General features: G+C 45.4%; 2 protein-coding genes across 2 annotated transcripts; both read right to left on the bottom strand.

Annotated features, from left to right (window-relative positions):
* Positions 1-2,570: 2,570 nt before the first annotated feature.
* Positions 2,571-12,705, bottom strand: LOC136990581 (helix-loop-helix protein 6-like). Its single transcript, XM_067288973.1, has 2 exons — positions 12,645-12,705; positions 2,571-3,242 (listed from the first exon to the last, which is right to left on the bottom strand). The coding sequence occupies exon 2, from the start codon at positions 3,238-3,240 to the stop codon at positions 2,755-2,757; it is 486 nt and encodes a 161-aa protein (XP_067145074.1). The 5' UTR covers positions 3,241-3,242; positions 12,645-12,705; the 3' UTR covers positions 2,571-2,754.
* A 596-nt stretch (positions 12,706-13,301) lies between these two features.
* On the bottom strand, positions 13,302-19,230 carry LOC136990602 (ras-related and estrogen-regulated growth inhibitor-like). Its single transcript, XM_067288996.1, has 4 exons — positions 19,042-19,230; positions 18,910-18,966; positions 15,740-15,813; positions 13,302-13,883 (listed from the first exon to the last, which is right to left on the bottom strand). Exons 1-4 carry the CDS (start codon positions 19,154-19,156, stop codon positions 13,458-13,460), a joined length of 672 nt encoding a protein of 223 aa, XP_067145097.1. The 5' UTR covers positions 19,157-19,230; the 3' UTR covers positions 13,302-13,457.
* Between the last annotated feature and the right edge of the window lie 999 nt (positions 19,231-20,229).

Below are 20,229 nucleotides of genomic sequence, written 5' to 3'. Positions count from 1 at the left end.
TCGATAACTTTTGCCTATGACAATACAATAGCGGAAGACATGAAGACCAGTACATCCGTCTGAGGAAACCCCAACTCATATAAGGATGCCACCATCAGAAAAAGAATGTCACTGAACAATGTTAATCGGTTGATTCTATGTACCAGTCTCCACACAAAAATTCGTTGATCTGACTGTAATGCAAATCATAACTTATCGGTGAATAGGACATTGTTCCGATTGTCTATAGTCCAAGTGACATGTTCTTGTTACCACTGTAAACGGGCTGTTCTATGCCTGGCAGACAATGGAACAGAAATGTTTGGCGATCACGCATAAAAGCGATGCGGTGAAATTTCCTTCTTACAGTAGTCATAGATTCAGGACTCTCTGTAGCTGCAATAAGACTTGAACATAAAGCAAGTGCTGTTGCCTGTCTATTGCATCTGACCAATAAATAACAATCATTGGAAGGTGTAACTGGAGATCGACCTGAACCTGGCCTTCTGCTTACTGTTCCAGTGGTTTGGAATTGAGCCCACAGTGGTGAAATCGCAGAATGGCGGACTGTGAAGAATTGAGCAGCTTCTAACCTACCCACGGTTCGTCATCTCTGACCATCCCCTAGATGTCTTTTTTGGGACAGCAAACAAACTGGCTATTTTGGAATTTCACTGTCACGTCCGTAATTGAAGTTTTTTTTTTTTTTTTGATAAAATGATTTCTTTTAGCAAGCACATTATGGGTTCAGCACAGAAATTATGCCTTTATGTAAAGCAAGAATGAAACATCCGTTTTTACCTACAGATTGATTTGTGTATTTTACCCACGTTTCGATGTTTCCATATCACACTGAAAGTATACAACAAATTCCTTTCTATCTGAGAATATGCCTGTGCTGTTTACCTTTTGGAGGGGAATGTGTAAACAAATATATTAATGTTAATTAATTTAAAGATTTTTTAATGTTTATAATGATATTTTTTATAAATAGTCACATGTGTGAGGTATCTAGGCTTTTGTGAGTACGATAAAACGATAATATACAGTACATATATATATATTATCGTATTATATATTGTCTATATATATATATATATATAGACAATATATAAGTGCACTTAAATTTTCTTTGCCTAGGGGCGTCATGTTCTCACACCGGCCCTGTAGGGGCGCTATATTTTTAAATCCGCCACTGATCGTTGTGTGAGATGTGTGGAAAATAACACAAAGAAAATAAAACTGTAGTAAACTTTACAAATAACCCTCCATCTAGTGATTATTAGTTATATATTATAATTATATCGTGCCAGTATTTAAATACAGCAGGAAAAACTTTTTTACTAATTAGCTTTAAATAAAAGTTAACTTCGATACTCTTTAAGATAAAACTTGTAAAAATGTTCAGGGTAAAAAAAAAACACCTGCAAATTTTGAATTTAATGTCTTTTAACTTCGATACTCTTTAATTAATAACTGCGAAATACGTGTATAAACCGGAAACATACAGATACCTTTGTACAGTAGCCCACCCAGAAAGGATCCAAGAGGCCTTGGCACTCTCCAAAGAAAAAGAACGACAAAGGCTAAAAAATTTTCCAAACATCTTTTCTTAATTATAATTAATTTGTTCGTTTATATTGTGTCGTGCCTTTTATTTCTAAACTACGTAAGAATTAGCGGTTACAAAGGTGAAAATTTTAATTCGCATTAAAAATTTCTTTATTCGTTCAATTCGACTGCGCCACTGCCATTCTATCTGACTAGAAACATGCGAGTGAGATAATAGGCCAACTTCCCTTATACGGAAAACAATTTATAAAGACGTATACTTTTATACGTTTATTAATTAAGAATTAATCGATGAACCCGAAATCTTGTGGTAATACAAATTTCTACCACAAGTTAGATTTAATCAACGAACAAAATTGCTGACGTCGCGTCAGGAACGTTTTTTCCGGACGTTTATTTATCGCGAATTCCGAGAAGAGTATAATATAAATTAGTTTTGTCGTAATACGAATTTCGTCTAAAAATAATACAAACACAATAAATAGGAAATTCCTACATTAACCATTAGTTAAGCGCCAATCCGCGACCCTCGATTAGTGTTTGTTGGATATTTTCGGTTTCGTGGAACTGTATGGCTCGACTTCAATTTGCTTCTTACCGGCGGAATTCTACGAAGGATTCGTCAGTAAAAGTGAACGATTTCATTTAGAATAATTTCCGAAGTCTTCCCGGATTCGAATCTAGATGCCAGCTAGTAAATTTAAGATAAATAAAAAAGTCCTTCTTTCAAAAACAGAAAAAAATGTGTAAATGACAATGTATAAAGATAAATCCGAATTTTATTTACTAGGTACTTACGATGGGGGAAAAAATCGAATATTTTCGCGAAAATCGATATTTGTTAGTAAACTGGACTTTTCATTTTCTGTTCGTTCTCACGATGGTCCGAGTCATTTTGATTATCAAAGAAAAGGGAAAACGTCGCGTCTGGTATTCGTCTTCCGTCCACGCCAGACCGTTTGTCATCCCGAATGAACCAACGCCAGAAAAATATTAGACACCGCGCGTGACACCGACAATTTCCGCAAACCACCTAACTTTTATTTTTCGCATAAAAGTAATGACATGTGCAACCGATGTGCATGTTTTTCGGAACTTTTCTCCCCCTGCGTTTCTCCGGACGACCAGAATTCCTCGTGTCGAAGTTGTCCTTCAGAGAGTGCTCAAAACAGTTAAAGAATCGACTCCATTCGGGAAAACATTTCATCCGTCCGCGTTGTCCGATCGCGGTCGATTTTCCTTCAGCATGTCTTCCAACTGACGAATGTAGGCGATGGCCAATCTCAGAGTCTCCACTTTGCTCATTCTTCTTTCCCTCTCCGACTCGTCTAGAGGCAGGTGGTTCTTCAACCTCTCGAAACCGTCGTTGACGTTCCTCACCCTCTGTCTCTCCCTCTCGTTTCTCCTTCGAATAAAGGTAGGCTCTAACCAGTACTCGCACGAATCCAGTCCGCTGGGGATGGGAATTTTGCACTGGGGCGCAAAGGGATCGTTGGGTTTGGACGGTCGATCGGGGTCTTCGTCTTCCAGGCGAAAGTGACTCTCTTCCAGAGGAGGAACCGGAGCGAAAAATCTGTCGGAAAATCCGGATAGAGGATCGGACGACAGACCGAAGTTGGAGTCGCTGTCCGAATGCGAATTAAGAGGTAATAACGAGGCGTACTCGACGGACCCGTCTCCGTTATCCATTCCTGAAAATAGAAATTAAGTTATTCCTCCGAAATAAGGAACTATATCTTTTTATTCCTTCCTCACTTCGGTTTAGGATCCGATCCCTAACCGAATTTCTAAACACTAGAAATTAAATATCACGTTCTAAACGACTTCAAACAACGAAATACTAAAACTATTATTTTCGTATACTAAAACAGAGAAGCGAAGGAAAGTTTCGTCATATTTAACTTTTACAGTCCAAGTAAACTGTCTGTTAATAAACGAGAAGGAGAAAAATGTCGATTTCTTTGAAATATAAAAAAATGGTGAGAAAATAATTCGATAGAGATGCTCGAGAGGGGCAAGAGTAGCTTCTGCTGGAAAATAATTTTCAAAATTAAAAGTGTAATAAACAATTTATTGACAATTCCCTTTCTAAAAATCAATGCAGAATCCATCTCCGTTAATTAATACAGAAAGAGTGGTTAAAAAATCGTCTCGGACAATTAACCTCCTCTTTTACCAAAATAGATAATATATACTACGTCGTCTTTGTTCAATATTGATAAATTTGCTAAAAGAAAAGAAGAAAGCATTCGAATTCGATCATCCATTTCTATACGCACAGGAAATACTTTTTCTGTCAAAAAACTCCCCTAAACTACAGATTACAAATACTTATTGGATAATTAACAATTGGACTTTCCAAGTTCTTAGTATGGAGTCCTGGTTTATGCGGACACATTTTCTCGTTTTGGGAGTCAAAAGTACGGTCCTCAAGGATTTTTGTTCTCACTCATTACTATCTCGTTCGCATTTCCAGCAATTAGATGTTCTTTCTTACCTCTGGCGATATCCAGCGTAAAAACGACAGATTTTTCTGTATTGGTCACAGCGGGGCGCTAAATTTTGAATTCGGATGGTGGTAACGGGCCCACGACGTCGACAATCCACTTCCGATATTACATTTTTAGCACCGTCTTTCGCTTTTCGTTTCCGGTTTTCATTAGCAACGTTGACGAGAGATTCGGTGATTTTCCCGATGACCGTGATGGCGATTTGGCTGCCACAAAGCCGATCAAAGAGAAAGTTTCATCTACGACCCCCGACATTATAAGCGAGATTGAGGCCGAAGTTTTAAACACGAAAACGTGTACGTCGGACGTTCGGCGCCGCTTTCCTGTAAGCATAGAAATTTGACAATGGCATTTGGAATGTCGAGCATGATTCCACTGACTTTTCAAACACCATTGTCAAACTTCTAGGTTTACAGGAAAGCGGCGCCGAACGTCCGATGTACACGTTTTCACGTTTAAAACTTCGGCCTCAACCTCGCTATAATCCGTCAATCATACGGTAGAAGTCCACGGCGTCGAGAATGGGAGATAGGAATTTTTCTCCGGCTCGGAGAGAACTTAGGGGCATGTATGTTCCCAAAACCCTATAAAATGAACGTTGTTTTTACTAACAGATAATAATCTTTACGACTGCTTTTTATTTCTGGAACACATCACTCGACGCTTCGTCTAGTTCGTTTTCCAGAAAGTAACCATCGATCTAACTGGGTATTTCGTTTTTTACCCCTGTTTGTCGTCAGTAACATTCGTTCGTGGCGACAAATAGGTATCGATTAATAATTAAAGCCAAACGTTAAGATCGTGGTTAGAATTTTACACTTGGTTTTTCAAGAATTTTCTATTTTTTCTTAAGCAATCTTTGTCAAATGTGAAGTGTGTCTAACGTGGTTGCAGCGTGTGAAAATTTAAGAAAACAATACCTTGTATTATTCTAATCGATGAAAGAGAACTATTGTTTATTGTGTATCAAATATAAATTGTACCGGTTAAAACACCAGAAACTTAATAACGCTCGGGTGCACAAAATACAAGAGTTGTAATAAAGACCAACAAAAAGTATATAAAATATCTATTTCCTAAATGTTAACGCGTAACGAATTTAGCGTTATACCCACCGGGTCAAGCGACGTGGCGCAATCGATTTGAGTGAGGCTACAATAATTAAAATTAGCGCAAAAATTACGTTTGTTAAATGTAAAAGATGCCGGAACGGTTTCATTTAAAAACTGTAGACGTATAAATTTCCACTGTCGTTCGTCCGTCTGTCCGTCTTTAATCTAGAGAAAACAGTTAGATACATTAAAGACGAGACGAGATGTAAGAAGAATAGGAGCGGGAGGACCCGATTAGTGTACAATGCACCAGAATTCACGTTATTTCAATTGAAAACGCCCCCGAAAGCAGCTAAAAGATGACCGGCACGACTGTATTGTCAAAGGTAAAGTATGATATACGGGGGCAAGTCACTACTTATTTGAGCCGGAGAGAATATATTTCAAATTAAATAAATTAAAATATGATTAAAAATTGCACCCCGGCATGGTGACCACGTCACAATAAATAATTGCTGGTTCGTAAGTGGCAATTGCCGCTCCGTTACGAATTAAATTAAACTCGATTAGAATCAATTTTTGAATTTGGAATGGCTTCAAAAAGAACACTTTAGTAAAATAGAATGAAACGCCTTTCGAGTTTTAAACAAGTTAACGGCGTATTAACTTTTACGTAACTATCACTCGACACAGGAAACGAGACGGGGCAGTGACGTTGTTACGTCGTAGACTTTACTTCACAAATTTATGACTTTTTAAATAAATCGAGTGATTCTTTTTAGAGTTCCGCGTTTTTAATCTTCGAGCAAAATGAAAACTATAGATAAAACTGTAGCTTAAACGTATTGTAGAGAATAACTACCGTAACGGATGTCCGGAAAAAATCTGCATTAGTTTGTCTAACGTGGTTTTTACTCGGAGAAAAGAAAAGTGTACGAATTAAATAGTAATTCGAAAGGTGTACCGCCAGTTCCCGTGGTCTAACGCGGTCGTTGGACTTCGGTTCGCATTTTTAGGACGGAACTTGGCGCCATCAATCGGCCGGTTTGTGTGTGTGTTTTTTTTTGCCGCCGTTTCTTTTCGAAAATGAGAGCCTCCGGAATTTGGTTTCGAAAATGAGAGCCTCCGGCACGCATTGGTTTAAATATCGCCGGGTATGGAGAACAAAACTCGATTTTATGATTAAGACTCGACTAGACGCTTCCGGTCCCATTGCCATCCGAACCGAAGCTTTGACCCGAAATTTCTTTTTCTCGGGAAATTTTACATCGGCGAGTGTAGAGGAGACAAAATCCTTCGTTGCAATGGATCGTGAGATGCGAGAGACTGGTCTTCATTCAAAATGAAGAACTTATCGGGAAACTTTTGCTATAACCTTTGGCGCTTGGTCTTTACCTATCCGTTCTGTCCGGAATTACCGCTTCTTTCGATATTTAATGTTAGTTTTCGTTTCGAGATCTTGAGGAGCCAACTAGACGAAATTTTCAGCTTGGAAACTAATCGAAACGCGTTGACCGTTTGATTCTCTTCGATTCGGCTTTGGTTAGAATTTTGTCTGGTCTACCACACCCTTCTGTCTAGGGATAATCCACTCCAGAAACGTCGGAGAATGCAATATACAGGGTGGGCCAGCGAAAACGAAACGGCAGAGTGTTCGTGTTCGTCCAAGCAAAGCGCTCGGACAGGTCGATTTTACTCTCGAGGGGACATCTTTTGCAATAAAGTTTTTGTGATTCTGAATACAAACTAAACAAACATTTTTTTTCGAAATAAATGCTTGTTTAGTTATTACAAAATAAATGAGTTTTTAAAATTTTTTGTTGTCTGTTGTATTCAGAATCGCAAAAACTTTATTGCAAAGATGTCCCCTCGAGAGTAAAATCGACCTGTCCGAGCGCTTTGCTTGGACGAACACGAACACACTGCCGTTTCGTTTTCGCTGGCCCACCCTGTATATTGTAGTAGTCCGTTTTGAAATTCTACGAAGATTTTCATCTAATATTTCGGTTCCGGTGGATCGATCGAATTGGTTATCGAATCCGCTCTAACGGACAGAAGTAAGAATTTTCACGCCAAGACGACAGGCGTAACCGCTACTCCGTCACTAGCGAAAACTAAAATTTAAAACTAGTTCCTTTTATATTCGTTCCTTCCACCGGTACCGAGTGGATAAAACCACCCAATTCCGGTAGGTTACGGGAGCTCCGTAAGGAGAATATGGACCGGCGGGTAACGGTTACCGAGCGATACCAGAGAACGGAGGCACTTACTGGCGGATGACGCCAGCTAGGATCTTTATCCCGGTGTGACGGGACGATTCGTTTTCGTTTAGGAAGCGTAGCCTGGCCAACCGTACCGTTGGTGGCCCGTCTATACGTTATAAACGTAGTTAGAGAAATAACGTATCGTTTCGTCCCGTGTCTGCTAGGACTATTCTTTCTTAGTAAATTAAGAGACGATAATGCCACGCGTTGCTTAATTTGGGGGCGGATAAGTGGTGCTACGGAGCGTGACAGGAAGCGGGACGAGGCGTCAATTCTACGCGTAGATGGGATTTCCGACATCGTCTTTACTTAGTTAACGAATTCTCTCCAGGGCTACCGGCAAAGTTACCGGCTCCCGCAGCGCAAGTGGGCTTAGTACATTCCCAACCTTTGCATCCTTATCCGATGGGACAAATACACTTCCGCCGCTTCCCTCGGCCGAAAGGAAGTCCTCGGGAAATACCCGAACCGGCGACAGAAACGTCGGCGACGACGCCAAGCAAAACGTAAGAAATTAAAGTCTATTAAAGACAAATGACGTGGGAAAATTCCGGCCAGGTGACAATTCGTCTAATACGGAAGCGTAAAACGGTACGAAATAGGCCTAATGGAAAGGGCGGAACGATAAAGGGAAGGAAAGAAGAAGTAGAAAAAGGAGAGAAGAACAAACAATAAGGTGCCGCCGCCGAGTATCGACCATCCCTTCCGAAATACGATCCCGTTCGCTTTTCCGGGAGGGGTGAAAACTCGACGGCGGAAAGTAGACCCGGGTACGGGCGCCTTTCTTTCGTTATTGGACGGGTAAAGAACTTGCCGTTATAAGTACGCATTTAGACACCGATCAGACCAGGATTTCCGTCACCCCGGGCTAAAGACGAAAGTGTTTTCTGGTCTTATCGTTCGACGATTTGTTCCCGACGCCCGGTCAAATCGACCTTCCGATCGGAAACAAAGACGATATTCGTCGGGGAACAAAACCGGCGGCCGACGATTTCAAACCGCGGTATCGAGGGACCGGTGTTTTTTCGACGATAGCGGAGAAAGTGGAGCGGCATCTCCGGGTCTAACAAGTAAGAATTGTCGAGTGGAAACACTTTGGGAGAAGCGGACGAGCGGACGTTCGGCGGGAACGGCGCTATTGTTAAAGAACAATACGCATTTTAAAAGAACAGAAATAGGCCATTAACCCGGGGTCGATTGCCACCGGGCATTAAGCGGTCCTCACTTCGCCTTAAATCCCATCGATCGTCACCCGGCCCGTCCCTGCCCCTTCCTCCGTATTCCTCCGTCCCCGCTTCGGTCCCGGACTGCCACCGGCCGTTTCCTAATAATTGGAATTCGCTTCCTTAACTGGCCGAAGATTTGGGAAGTGGACGCCACCGGTACTAGTCCCGGTCCTAGTCCCAGATTTTCTCCGGGCCTGAAGGTGACGCCTCATCCTTCTTTGAGCCCATCCCCGCGCGCGGGAATCCGATGGTATCCTTCTTTTTCTCGGCCGGGGCTTCGGTCTTTGTCTCTTCTTTGTTTCTTCCGATGGTGACTTTACGGACGGGAAAGACGTCGGATAAGAATCATTTTATTTGTAGGTGGAAGGACCCGTAGTTCACGCACGAGGTAGACGTTTCCGGGTTTACCGTAAAGCCTTATCGGTTAGCCGTAACCTTGGAAAGACTCCGTATTTTATAGCGCCATGGAAAATATCTTTTCATATAAACTTATCTGCGCGATACTTATTGGCTTGGGTCCAGACCCACCCATCTACCGATCTATTTTGCGGCAATAGATAGAAACCACCCGTTTAACAAACGTGTTCATAAGAAATCCTGGGATGGGTGGGTGAGTGCAAACGGCCTCCTTCCAGTTCCTTCCCATGCCAGGTGTCCCGACTGGACTTTTTAAAGGATCCTAGTCGTACTAAGGTGTTAGACGCGCCGAAAAAACACGAAAAGTTCCGTCGGGCCGGGCGCAGACGGTTTTATCCCCGGGCCCCGGACGGAGTGGACGTCGGTGACGCTTCAGGTCACGTCGTCCTTTCGAATGTTTTTACTTTCGGGTTTAAATTGAAATTTGCGTCGACGGGTGGTCCAGTATACGGGTTACGTTAAATCCACCTCATCGGATTTAACGTAACGAGGGTTACGTCAGGCTGGAGAGAAATGAGACGAAAAGTTAGCCGATGAGCGCCTAATAGAAACGATACCCGCTGCAAAATGGAGTTCTGGCTTGGCCGGTGGCTCTCACGATGGGGCGAAAGCGGTAGAAAATCGGACCACGGCCGTAAAGGTACTCGGGTGGCGACTGAAAAAGAGACCGGAAATGATTTTTACCAAGTAAAGCTTTCGTAACTCGGCTGCCGCCCTATTTATCTTCCTTTGTATTTCTTCCGTACGGTTCGAGTTTACTAGCATGGTTGAGGCCGAAGTTTTAAACGCGAAAACGTGTACGTCGGACGTTCAGAGCCGCTTTCCTGTAAGCCTAGAAGTTTGACAATGAAGTTTGGAATGTCGAGCATGATTCCACTGACTTTCCAAACTTTATTATCAAATTTCTAGGGTTACAGGAAAGCTGCTCTGTACGTCCGACGTACACGTTTTCGCGTTTAAAACTTCGGCTTCAACCTCGCTATTGTCTTATTTTTTTGGTCGTCTGTGCTTTCTACTAAATAAAAATGCGTCTAACTTACGCCTTTTCCCGAGACGCAACTACCAACTGGTTATTTTGTGTACGGTTTCGTCCTTAAATCGCGGGTTTAAATTTGACCCCCCCTCTCTCTTTCTCGGAATTTGGTTTACCGTCGGACGTTCCGGAAAAAATCCCGACTTTTACTCTTCTCCCGGTAAATACGGTAAAACTTGTAACGCCGGGTAATTGCCTGCCCCCAGACTGCGAAAATTCCGTTGTTTGGGCTCCAGACGGAGTTTGCGTAGAGAGTGGAACGTAGGACGAAACGTTTACACGAAATTTTTACACGAAATACAATACTTTCCAAACCCTCAATTCGACCAAAACACTTTTAATGCGTCCACCTTAATTTTGATTTAGGACAGCTCCCGGCCCGGTCCGTGGGATCTTGACCCACTGGGTCGAGTTACCAGGTCGAGGTTCTTTTTAACAACTCCATATCTACGGCACTCTATATACACCGGCCTTACCGTCCGCCATCTTGTATCTCGCTGGCGAATACTCAAGGCGTGCTACCGTTGACCGAGAAGACTTTTTCTTTAAATTTTAGCTTTCGAAATCAATACTTGGGTGGTTCGGCACCCGACTGTTCTAATAACGGCGAGAGTAAAATAAGTTATATATATATAGGCCTATATTTGCTTTCCTGGTGACGGAAATCGCGGCCAATAAATTGGAAGAGGGAAGATGGAAAGTGGACTAGAAACAATTTCCTTCATAACCTGAGTATTTTGTGTGGACTATCGTATTAATATTAGTAGGCCTAATAGTTTGTATATTTACCATACATCCTGCCTGTCAAGTAAATTAATTATTATTATTATTATTATTATTTGTCGGACTAAATTAGACATTCTGGACCTAATTGAATATTACAAATTTGTGATATTAATGAATTAATATTTACTCTAATTTATTTCTTAAACCGGTTGTCGTTAACTTAATATTCCAGAAATAAGTTTGACGACGACATTTAAAACGTTTTAAGCTTAGCCTACGTTATACATAATTGCTTCGTCTGCTAATAAATATAAAGCAACAATTGTTTAAAAATAAAAAATAAAAAATGTAAGAAATTTGCAAAATTAATTACCGACGAAATATTTTAGGCTAATAAAGTTCTCGACGATACGAAGGGGAGATTTTAAATGGAGGACGGTTACGTCGGTATAATATAGCGCCGTAACCGGGCCTAACGCCCGAAAGGGATACGCTCCCGGGTCCTCAGGAGGTGGGGACGTTGTCGTCGGGAAGAGGTAAAAGATTTTCGTTAGGCACGAAAATTTCGGACTCGGAAGTGGTCGAGGCCGTGTAGATACGCCACGCGTATCTACAGAGAAGTGCGGTGGCCGGTCCGGATTCACGGTAACAGGAAAGGGAACCGCGGGAGAAAAGACAAGACGAAGACGGGTTTTCGTCCGAAAGGCCAATTCGGACCCGTATTTTGGCGGAAATATCGTTTAGGAAGACGACGACCCGTCCGTCCCCGCCGTTAAGTATTCGACGGCCGTTCGATTCTCCTTCTTCCAATCGTAAATTAGGCCCCTCCTAGGATGGTCCGACGAGGAAAGAGACGGACGGATTTGCCACAATCTTTCTTTTAAACCCATAGATTTAGGAAAAGGGAGGAGTGGGATCTCTTTCGCCCGGTCGACCGTCACTTATTCGTTTCGAAGATTCCACCTGCGGAAAGTTTTTTCCTTTCCCCCTTCGATTCCGGCTTTCTCCCGCGCTGCGGGCGAATGGATGGAGGCGGGTGGTCCTTCGGATCGCTTTCCTTGCCAACCGTCATCGGACCAGGCTAATGATAGCCGAGGAGCGGGTAAAAGGGACACGACAGAAAGAGGAAGGACGCGTCGGCCTAGAATTGCATCCGTCGGTAATTACGATCACTCTTTAGAGTGCACACCCGCTTCGGTTCTCCGGCCGCGGCCGGGTGGAACGAAGAACCTACCTGGGGGAAGCATCTACCTGGGGTAAATCTTCCTCCAGAGCCGGAATTGCTGACGCGGCGGAATTAAAAAGCCGGGAGAAAAAGTGACTTTTTGCACCCGCCGTCGTTTAGTTACCGACTCGTGATCGGCGACAACCCCGGACTGGAACGGCGAGATTCTATTTTACGCGGAAAATGCCAATTTGGAAATTTCTAAATCGAAAAACTTTCCCAAGAAGCTCGAAAAAAGATTTTTGACCAAGTCGAAAAGTCGCGCTGCTAAATAAAATCTGTAAAATTTTTCAGGATACGAACCCGGACCAGACTAAATTCCAATCCCACCTTATTATCTCCGAACAATAGAAAAACAGAAAAATGAAGGTAAAACGCAGAAGCCGAATTACGCCTGTCTTGGATTCGAAACCGCGTATAAATTTCTACCGGTAAAATGGTTTTCTTTACCCGACCACTGCGCTCTTTGTCTATTTATTATTTCCCGTAAAAAATCGCGCCATCCCAGCCGGGGATCGAACCGTTACCTCTCCCAGGTGCGAAAACGGATCCTCGGACCGGGAACGAGCCGGGAAAGGAAAAGATGAAAGAGAAGCTGGAGAAAAGAATAAAGAAGAGTCGTCCGAGGGATCGGACCTACCTGAGAAGCTCGAATTTTCCGGGACGAATGACGGAGGCCGATCGACACCCGTTCCTAAACAAACTCGGAAGCTACCTCTACCGCGTAATGTGGACACAGCTGACGACCCGATGGCGTCCTTAATGAGGCTCCGCCTACCCCTACGCGCGCGTTAATGTCGCGCGCCGACGGTTTTCCCTCCGTCTTTTGTTATCCGAGTCCGGGAGAGTCGATTAGCGGCCCGCCCCTCTTCGTTTAGCTCCCGGTCCTCCCGGACGCCTTCTTCCTCTCTTCGACGGACATCCCGTTTTTCCGCTCTTCCCATCTTCGGGCCCGGCCAGATTATTTCCGGCCCGACGTCTCCGGGAGACGGAAGCGCGAAGTGGCGCGCCCGCCGATCGAGCCGCGCGGTTGGTGTTTTCGATAAACCGACTTGGACGGAAGAAGAAGGTCCCCAGTTGCCCTTTATTTGCGCCTAATTCTGGCGCGCGTGACGTTTGGAAAAACGCAGTTGGACACTTGGTTATAAAAGGCGCGAAAATCGGCCTCCACCATTAAAAGTTCCAAAAAGAAGCCACCCGATAACTGGTGAGTGGTTCTTCTTACGACGAATATACGGTCGCCTCCCGGAAGTCACAAATATGTTTCTTTGGTTTGTGAATTGACAACAATTCCCGCTTTCAACGCAACGTCGTTTTATTGAATCTGCGGACGGACGAGTACATTTTCTTCACGCTCCGGTTCCGTCTGGGCGTGTAAATAAAGCTTAACGGGGTAAGGAGGAGGAGGTCCCAACCCGGGAGGCAATTGGAGCCGAGTGAAGAAGAGGAAGGGTCATCTAGTGGACAGCCTGTTCCTGTATCTCTTGTCCACGTCGGATAGCGCTATTTCACCCTCGGACGGGCAGCAGCGGGGGAATAGCCCCCGGCGCTCCCTATCCCTCAGGATGTCGCGGTACAGGGCGAAGAAAGGTTCGGAGACGGATCCGTAGTCGTCGGTGGCCGAAGTTTCGAAGACCCGACAGCGCCATCCGCCGGCCAGTTCGCGCAATTCGGCGGAAGTCACCTCCCGGGCGTGCACCAGGTCCCGCTTGTTGGCCACCAGCGCCAGGGGCTTCTTCCGATTTTCCGGAAGTCGGTCGATCATCTCCTTGATGCGGATGGCGTCCCTCAGGGACTCTCGACTGGTGGAAGACAGGACCAGCAGAAATCCGTCGCCCCACTCGATCTGTCTTTCCCGTCGGTGCGCCGTTCTCTCCACCTGCAAAGACACCGGACGCGCTTTAGTCCGGACCGCCACCGGAGAGGGGTTCGGGGGAAGGAAATTTCTTTAAACTTCGGACGGCTTCGTTAAGTATTAAAGACATCGATCGGAGGGCGCGCGGAGCGGCCGCGGTCGACACAAAGAGGTTCCGATTCCGCCGGGGAAGGATAATGGAACCGGTCACGTGACCGGCGTGGGAAGCGGATCGCGCTACGGGCCGGCGATCCCGGACTCCCTCGTCCGGTAAACCCTACTGTCTCGGCACCGCCCGATCATCCCCTAACGTTTTCTCCACCCGTCCCTGGAAGAGGACAAATTCGGTGGGGACTAAGGGTTTCCGTGCCGAAAGAGCGAATTCCGCACACGTAATCCTAGATTTTACTCGAGGCGACGAGTCCGCATCCGGCCGCGACGCATCCTTGTCGGATATAGTTAGCACCCGCGCACGCGAATCCGGGTGCTAATCGTAGGGCTGAATAATGTCCGTTACGGACGGAAATCGGCGCCCGGATCGAATTCGACCGTTTCCGGAAGGAGCGGATGGAGTAGTCGAGTGACGCGACGAAGAGCTATTTCGGGTGCCGTTCAGAATATTTCGGTAGAAGGCGCAGAATGGTACACGTGGTTTTTGGTTCCACTCGTTTGTACCAAACCTGGCATTGTTAGGGACCGGGAAGTCGAATACAACTGAGTAATATCTGAGGATGCCCACAAGGATGATGCGAAGAAAGATCCGAAAAAAAATCCTTCCGGATAAACGCGTTGGTGACGATCTTTTCCAACGTCGTCGTTAGGACGAGGAATTTTTTTCCTTCTGCTCCTTAATTCGATTTCGACGGCAGTTTCCCTTGAGAGGAACAGGAGGAACCACCGTTCCTTCTGTTCCTCTTAACGTGAAATAACGTCGACGGCAAAATTAATCGGAAAGAAGAAAGAAATTGAAGACGAATCGCCTTGGAGGTTCCGGAATGTCCGAAACCGGAAACGGAAGAGCGTCGGATGACGTTTGCTCGGCTTCCGTCGAGAATTACCTCCGCGGACCGGCCAGCATTGGTACCGGATCTGAGACGTTTTTTAAAAGGAGTGAATTCGAATAAAGAAGGAAAACGTTCCAACTTTGGCAATAATTATTTTAATATTACGAATTTAGTCTCTGTAATCCAAAAAACTTTTGGTAGACTAATCTCACAGCAATATGGTTGGCAAATTGATTTTATTTAGAACTACATCATATGCATTTCGGGTTGGTCTAATTTGTTCCAACCCCTCTTCAGTGAATATATGAATATACGTTGGTGTAAATTACAGCATTATATTTAGATGGGTGGGAGGGCAAACCTTCTCACAGGGCAAACCTTCCTTACGGATTACAGAGACTAAATTCGTAATATTATCTATTGTACAGCAACATTTATATTAAAGAATAATTATTTTAAACAAAATCGGTCTCTCATCGTCTCTCTGGAAACGTAAAGAAACTACGGAAGTGGAAAGACGGGGTAGGTCCCGTTCTCGCCACCGGAGACGGGACCTACTGCGGGATTCGGGCGTAATTAGGGGCCGAAGGGGTAACGAACCAAGGCCCGATGGACAGTTTAAAGGACGGAAAGAATTTTCCGTCCTTTAAACTGTCCATTTTTACGAATTGGATGAACGGAATAATTCCCGCCTGTTTCTTCGGACGGCGAGCTAAAAGGTCGTAAGCGGAAACCGACGACGGACTTCCGAACGAGTTTGGATGGTTTCCGGAGGACGAAGGTAACCGGAAGACGGAGGTCTTCTCTTTCGGAAGGGGAGCGAATAGTCGAAAGCCGTCCGCCGGTGGGGGAGAGAAGCGTAGGAGAAAGACTCACCAGCCCGGCCGTGTCCATGATCTTCATCAGCGCCTTCTTCCCGTCGATCAGCGTCTCGAAGGCGTAGACGTCCTCTGAAAAGAAAAACATTCGATTACTCGACCACCCGTCGGCTTTTCTCTACCGTCTCCCACCTTCGGCCCCCGTCCGGCTTAATAGTTTTCTGCCGCCCTTGGTAATAATAAGTGGTTTCGATAAATTTCGCCTGGCAGGCCACGTCTCTAATGAAAATCGCGTAACTTTCCGTAATTGTTATTTTCTGAAATACTTACATTGGGCCCGACGTTCCATTTTACGCCGACGTCGGAGACGAACAAACGGGGCGCTAAATCCAAGTTTGGCCGTATTTACACTCGATACATCTACGTGCAATGGACCTTAATTTTAATATTAAACATCCATCGAAACAAAAAATGTCAGGCTGTGAGTAGGGGCGCGAGATTCGAAACGTCTCGGTTCACAAGAAACAAATGTATTCATTTTTCCCGATAACAAATAAAACATTTCGGGTTCGAAATTTTTCTTATCGAGTATACTTTCGTATTTTATTTGACACAAGTAAAGCGGTTCGGGCTTTTGGCAGTTTGGGGAAAATCCCGCTTAACGGTATGGTTTACGAAAAGTTTTAGAATAATCCGGACCAGAGTATTTTATTTATTACCAAGTTCGAAATAATTATTTGACCCCGACCATCGACGGTTCGAGCGTAACCTTTGATCGACTAGGCGGCGCGACGTGGGGTTTTCTTTCCGACTTTAGAAGAATTGCTAAAATGGGATTAATTAAGTTTAGGCGCTGGTTAACGTATGTACAAAATGACCCGTTACCCTCTTCCAATATCTAGTTTTTAGGACGTTTCGATAACGAGAAATTGTCCGAGTTTCCTTCCTTTCTCTGTAATTGTTAGTTGCAAAAACTCTTCGAACACGGCATACTTTATAACTATAATTTAACGCTGGGGATGAGCGACATAGACCGTCGGACGCGTAAAACTTTTATCGGGTGGCGCCGCGGCCCAACAGAGTAAACGTAATTCTCGAAGGGGGAGAGAAAAGACGACCGAGGTAGTAGAGACGCGGCGGGCCGAAAAGGGGGGTGGCCCGCCGAGGAAAACCGTATTTACGAATTGGGCGTAATACGTACTGTACTGTGGGGGAAGGACGGGAAGAATCCGACGGTTAAAGCGGGCGAAAAAAAAAGCCTGGGAAAGATTTGTAGGCGGAGAGAAACGGCCTGGACCCCAGGGTCTTCGACCAATGTAATAAGACGGCGCTTCCGGTGGAGTCCGAAAAAAGAATGGAAGGAGAACCGACACCCGGAAAGGATACGGCGGAAAAAGGGATCGAAGACGGAGGATGCCGGGCCGACGAACGAAGAGCTTTCGTTACGTGGAAATGTACTGTACTGTACCTGGGAAACGAACAGACTTCAAATTATGCAAAATAATTAAGTGGGTGGCACCACTAGCCGAAACCCGTTTCTTCGGCATATAAAAAGTATAAAATTGACATTTAAAAAGCACCTATTGCCGGATACTTCAAATTCCAGATAGAAATGATTCTCGTATAGGCAATCTGCCACGGACCGTCTGGCCGTAACTATTCCCGGAAAAGACTCTTCTTCCCCTCTTCTACAAATTCACCCACGTCGGGTTCTGGGCGAAGGTCGTATCTCTCGAAGCTAATTGGACGGTCGGCCCGACTTTCCACCCGCGGCCTGGGTCGTTTCGATCCCGGCTCCGTTGACCGCGGAAGGCGGACGGAAGATCCCGCCCCCGCCTACTTCCGGGCCCGGTTCTTTTCCGTATTGGTAAAGGGGAAAGTACCCGGCGATGGTGGAGGGGTCCTGCCCACCATCCGGCTACCATATTTAATTTCTCTATCTCCAGATGGCGCCACGCCGCCTACCGTAACGTCGTTCCTCCAGTAACCGTTTCCGCCCAATAAAGTGGCGAGAAGACCGGGCGGCCACCGGCCGGGGAAAGAGGAGGAGGAAAAAACGGCCGTTCGGACTCCTTCTTAATTACCGATTTCTGGGTCGACCGTTTTTCTGCCCGATCGGCTGGAAGTTGGGCCCGGAGAAAAGCTCCCGCTCCATTTCCCGGAAAGAAGAAGAAATACGGAAAATATACCGGAAGGAAAAGCCGTGGGGTATTTCTCCCGATTTAAAAAAGGTTAAGCAGTTTTCGATCACCCTCTTAAGGAATGGCTCCATCCCAGTCCTTAACCTGGCTCCTTCGAAGGTCCTCTTAGAGCCCGCGGAACGGAAGGAGCAAAATATAAAGACGTGGCAATTAGAGAACTTTTGGTCGGTTTTGGCCAATTACAAGCGGTCGACCGACGAAATTAATTTTTGATTTTTTCCCCCGAAACCGTAGACAGAAAAAGCGCGCTATGGGAAATTTTATTTTCTTCGAAATACGTCGATTTCTTTTATTGTTTATTACGGAAAGAAATGTTTCCGTTGGATTTTCTTTTCTGCGGTTCTTTTCCTCCCACGGCGATCGGACTAGGAAGGAGGAAGCGGAGAACCGAAAACTTAGCTTCTTAATTTCCCCTAGATACTCCGTCCGTTTACTCCGAACCGACGTATCTTCTTTTCGCCCATTTAGTCCGACTCCTACGCCGCTCCTCGCCTTTTCTCGGTTGGCTTCGTCGACGAGAGTAAGATACTAACAATTAACCGTAGTTTATTGTTAATATAAAATTGCGCCCAAATCGGGACCTAGAGCCGTTATTGTTTGCCGGTTTGCTTTGTAATTACTTACCGAAAACCAACCTGGGACGGCTTGGTCGAGTTACCAAGATCTATGTTTAATTACAAGCCCGGCTAGTGAAAGTTACAATAAGTATTGGCCATTTCTCGCTCGTTTCTGCGGAATTAACAACGAATGCATCGACGGCGTCCGACAGTTTTTGTCCCGTAACCGGTAATCCCGTGTTTACGCCCGGATGACGTCTGCGCCGCCGATCCCGTACCGATTTAGCCTCTTCGAAACTAAATTTAACGCCCGACCCGTCCCGCCCACTTCTCCGACTTAATAATAGTTCGGACGTTCGCCGTTCCCAAACTTACCGCCACCCCCCTCCGGCGGTAGAAGGCCGTTCCGTAATAGGAAACGCGCTTCCTTCTCCCCGTCAGAGGAAATTCGAAACGGGAGACCAACTTACCGGAAGTGGGGTCATATTCGTGGATGAATCTTCTGGTCAGCAGGCGGACGATGAGGGCTACCGAGAAAAGAAGAGTCAGATCCTTCCGTCCGGTCTCCTAACGGAATTCCTCCCTTTCGGAGGGGGTCTTACCCGACTTGCCGGTTCCGTCTTTGCCCATCACTACCATCCGCGCCTCTTCCTCCCTCTCCCGGCTCCCTTTTCCGTCCTCGTCCCGAGACGGCGTTCCGGCTTCCTCTTCGTCCATGCCACGTCGCCGGCTCTGGCTCACCGCCGGCGCCCACCCGGGACCCGGATCAACGCGTCGTCGCTCTTTCCACCGGGGGGAGGAGGGAACTCTTGGCATCTTCCCGGCCGTCGGGGGGGGGGCAAATTCTCCGGCCTCCCGACTGGTCTGTCGAAATTCGCGGACGGAAGAAGCCGGGACCGGGGCGGAATGAAACCCACCCTTCCACTTTTCCGGTGTGGTAAAGGTTTCCGTCTCGCGCGCCGGGCTTAGACGAAAGGAAGCGGAAAGCTATCCTTCTTATTTATATCCAGGATATAAATGACCAGTTTTTTGCCCACCTCGTTACCGTCGACTACTTTGATAAATAGTTAAGCGCATCCCTGTCTTATCGTCTTCCGGCCCACATCCAATATTTTTAGTTTTGGTTGGCATAAACTCGGGCTTTTGTCGTTCCGGATAACTATTTTAATAAATATCGTTCGTCTCCGTGCAACTTTATTCTCGTAAGTAAAAAAATAAGCCAGGAAAGTAAAACGGTCTCCGTCAACTTTGACCTACGAATCCGGAAGTTCGGACGGCCCCTTCCCGATAAAGACGGAGCTCGAGTTTAGAATTTGAGCCTTGTACACCCGGTGATTTTTTAGAATAAAAAATACAGCTTTTTTTGGAAATTTTTTCAGTTTTTCCTGGCTTATATTTCGGTAATTGTTCTATAGAAAGAGCCGAAATTTTGCGTGTTACCGAAGGAATCGGTTATCTTTCCGACGAGATATTCGGAATTACATTAGGCGCTTGGGAGCGAAAAATGGCAACTGTAAATCCCGTACATATAGTCGGTCGTTGACTGTTTTACTCGGCGCGCCACTCTCGATTCTTTGTTTTTTGTCTACTCGATTAAAATTGAATAAACTGGGAAAGACGTCGACTGGAAACGTGGCTTGCAAATTGGCGCCGGCTATTATCACGGCACCGGAGTAGCGTAAAGCCACCGAAGAACGAGAGAAAGATCGAATTCCATCCACCCAATGCCGGGTGACGTCACCCGTAGCAACGTGGACAAAAATTTACAAGGTACTTGAAAATAACGTCGG

The sequence above is a fragment of the Centruroides vittatus genome, unplaced genomic scaffold (genome assembly GCF_030686945.1).
Source record: "Centruroides vittatus isolate TY-2023 unplaced genomic scaffold, ASM3068694v2 scaffold_946, whole genome shotgun sequence".
NCBI lineage: Eukaryota > Metazoa > Arthropoda > Arachnida > Scorpiones > Buthidae > Centruroides > Centruroides vittatus.
The sequence above is the reverse complement of the archived record's forward strand: the minus strand, read 5'-3'. Positions and strand labels throughout refer to the sequence as shown.

Coding starts and splice junctions, on each gene's coding strand:
- LOC136990581 (XM_067288973.1), bottom strand. CDS start 3,240: ATGGATAACGGAGACGGGTCCGTCGAGTACGCCTCGTTATTACCTCTT.
- LOC136990602 (XM_067288996.1), bottom strand. CDS start 19,156: ATGGACGAAGAGGAAGCCGGAACGCCGTCTCGGGACGAGGACGGAAAA. Junction 18,967..19,041: donor AGACGGAACCGGCAAGTCGG/GTAAGACCCCCT, acceptor TTTTCTCGGTAG/CCCTCATCGTCCGCCTGCTG. Junction 15,814..18,909: donor CGAATATGACCCCACTTCCG/GTAAGTTGGTCT, acceptor TTTTCTTTTCAG/AGGACGTCTACGCCTTCGAG.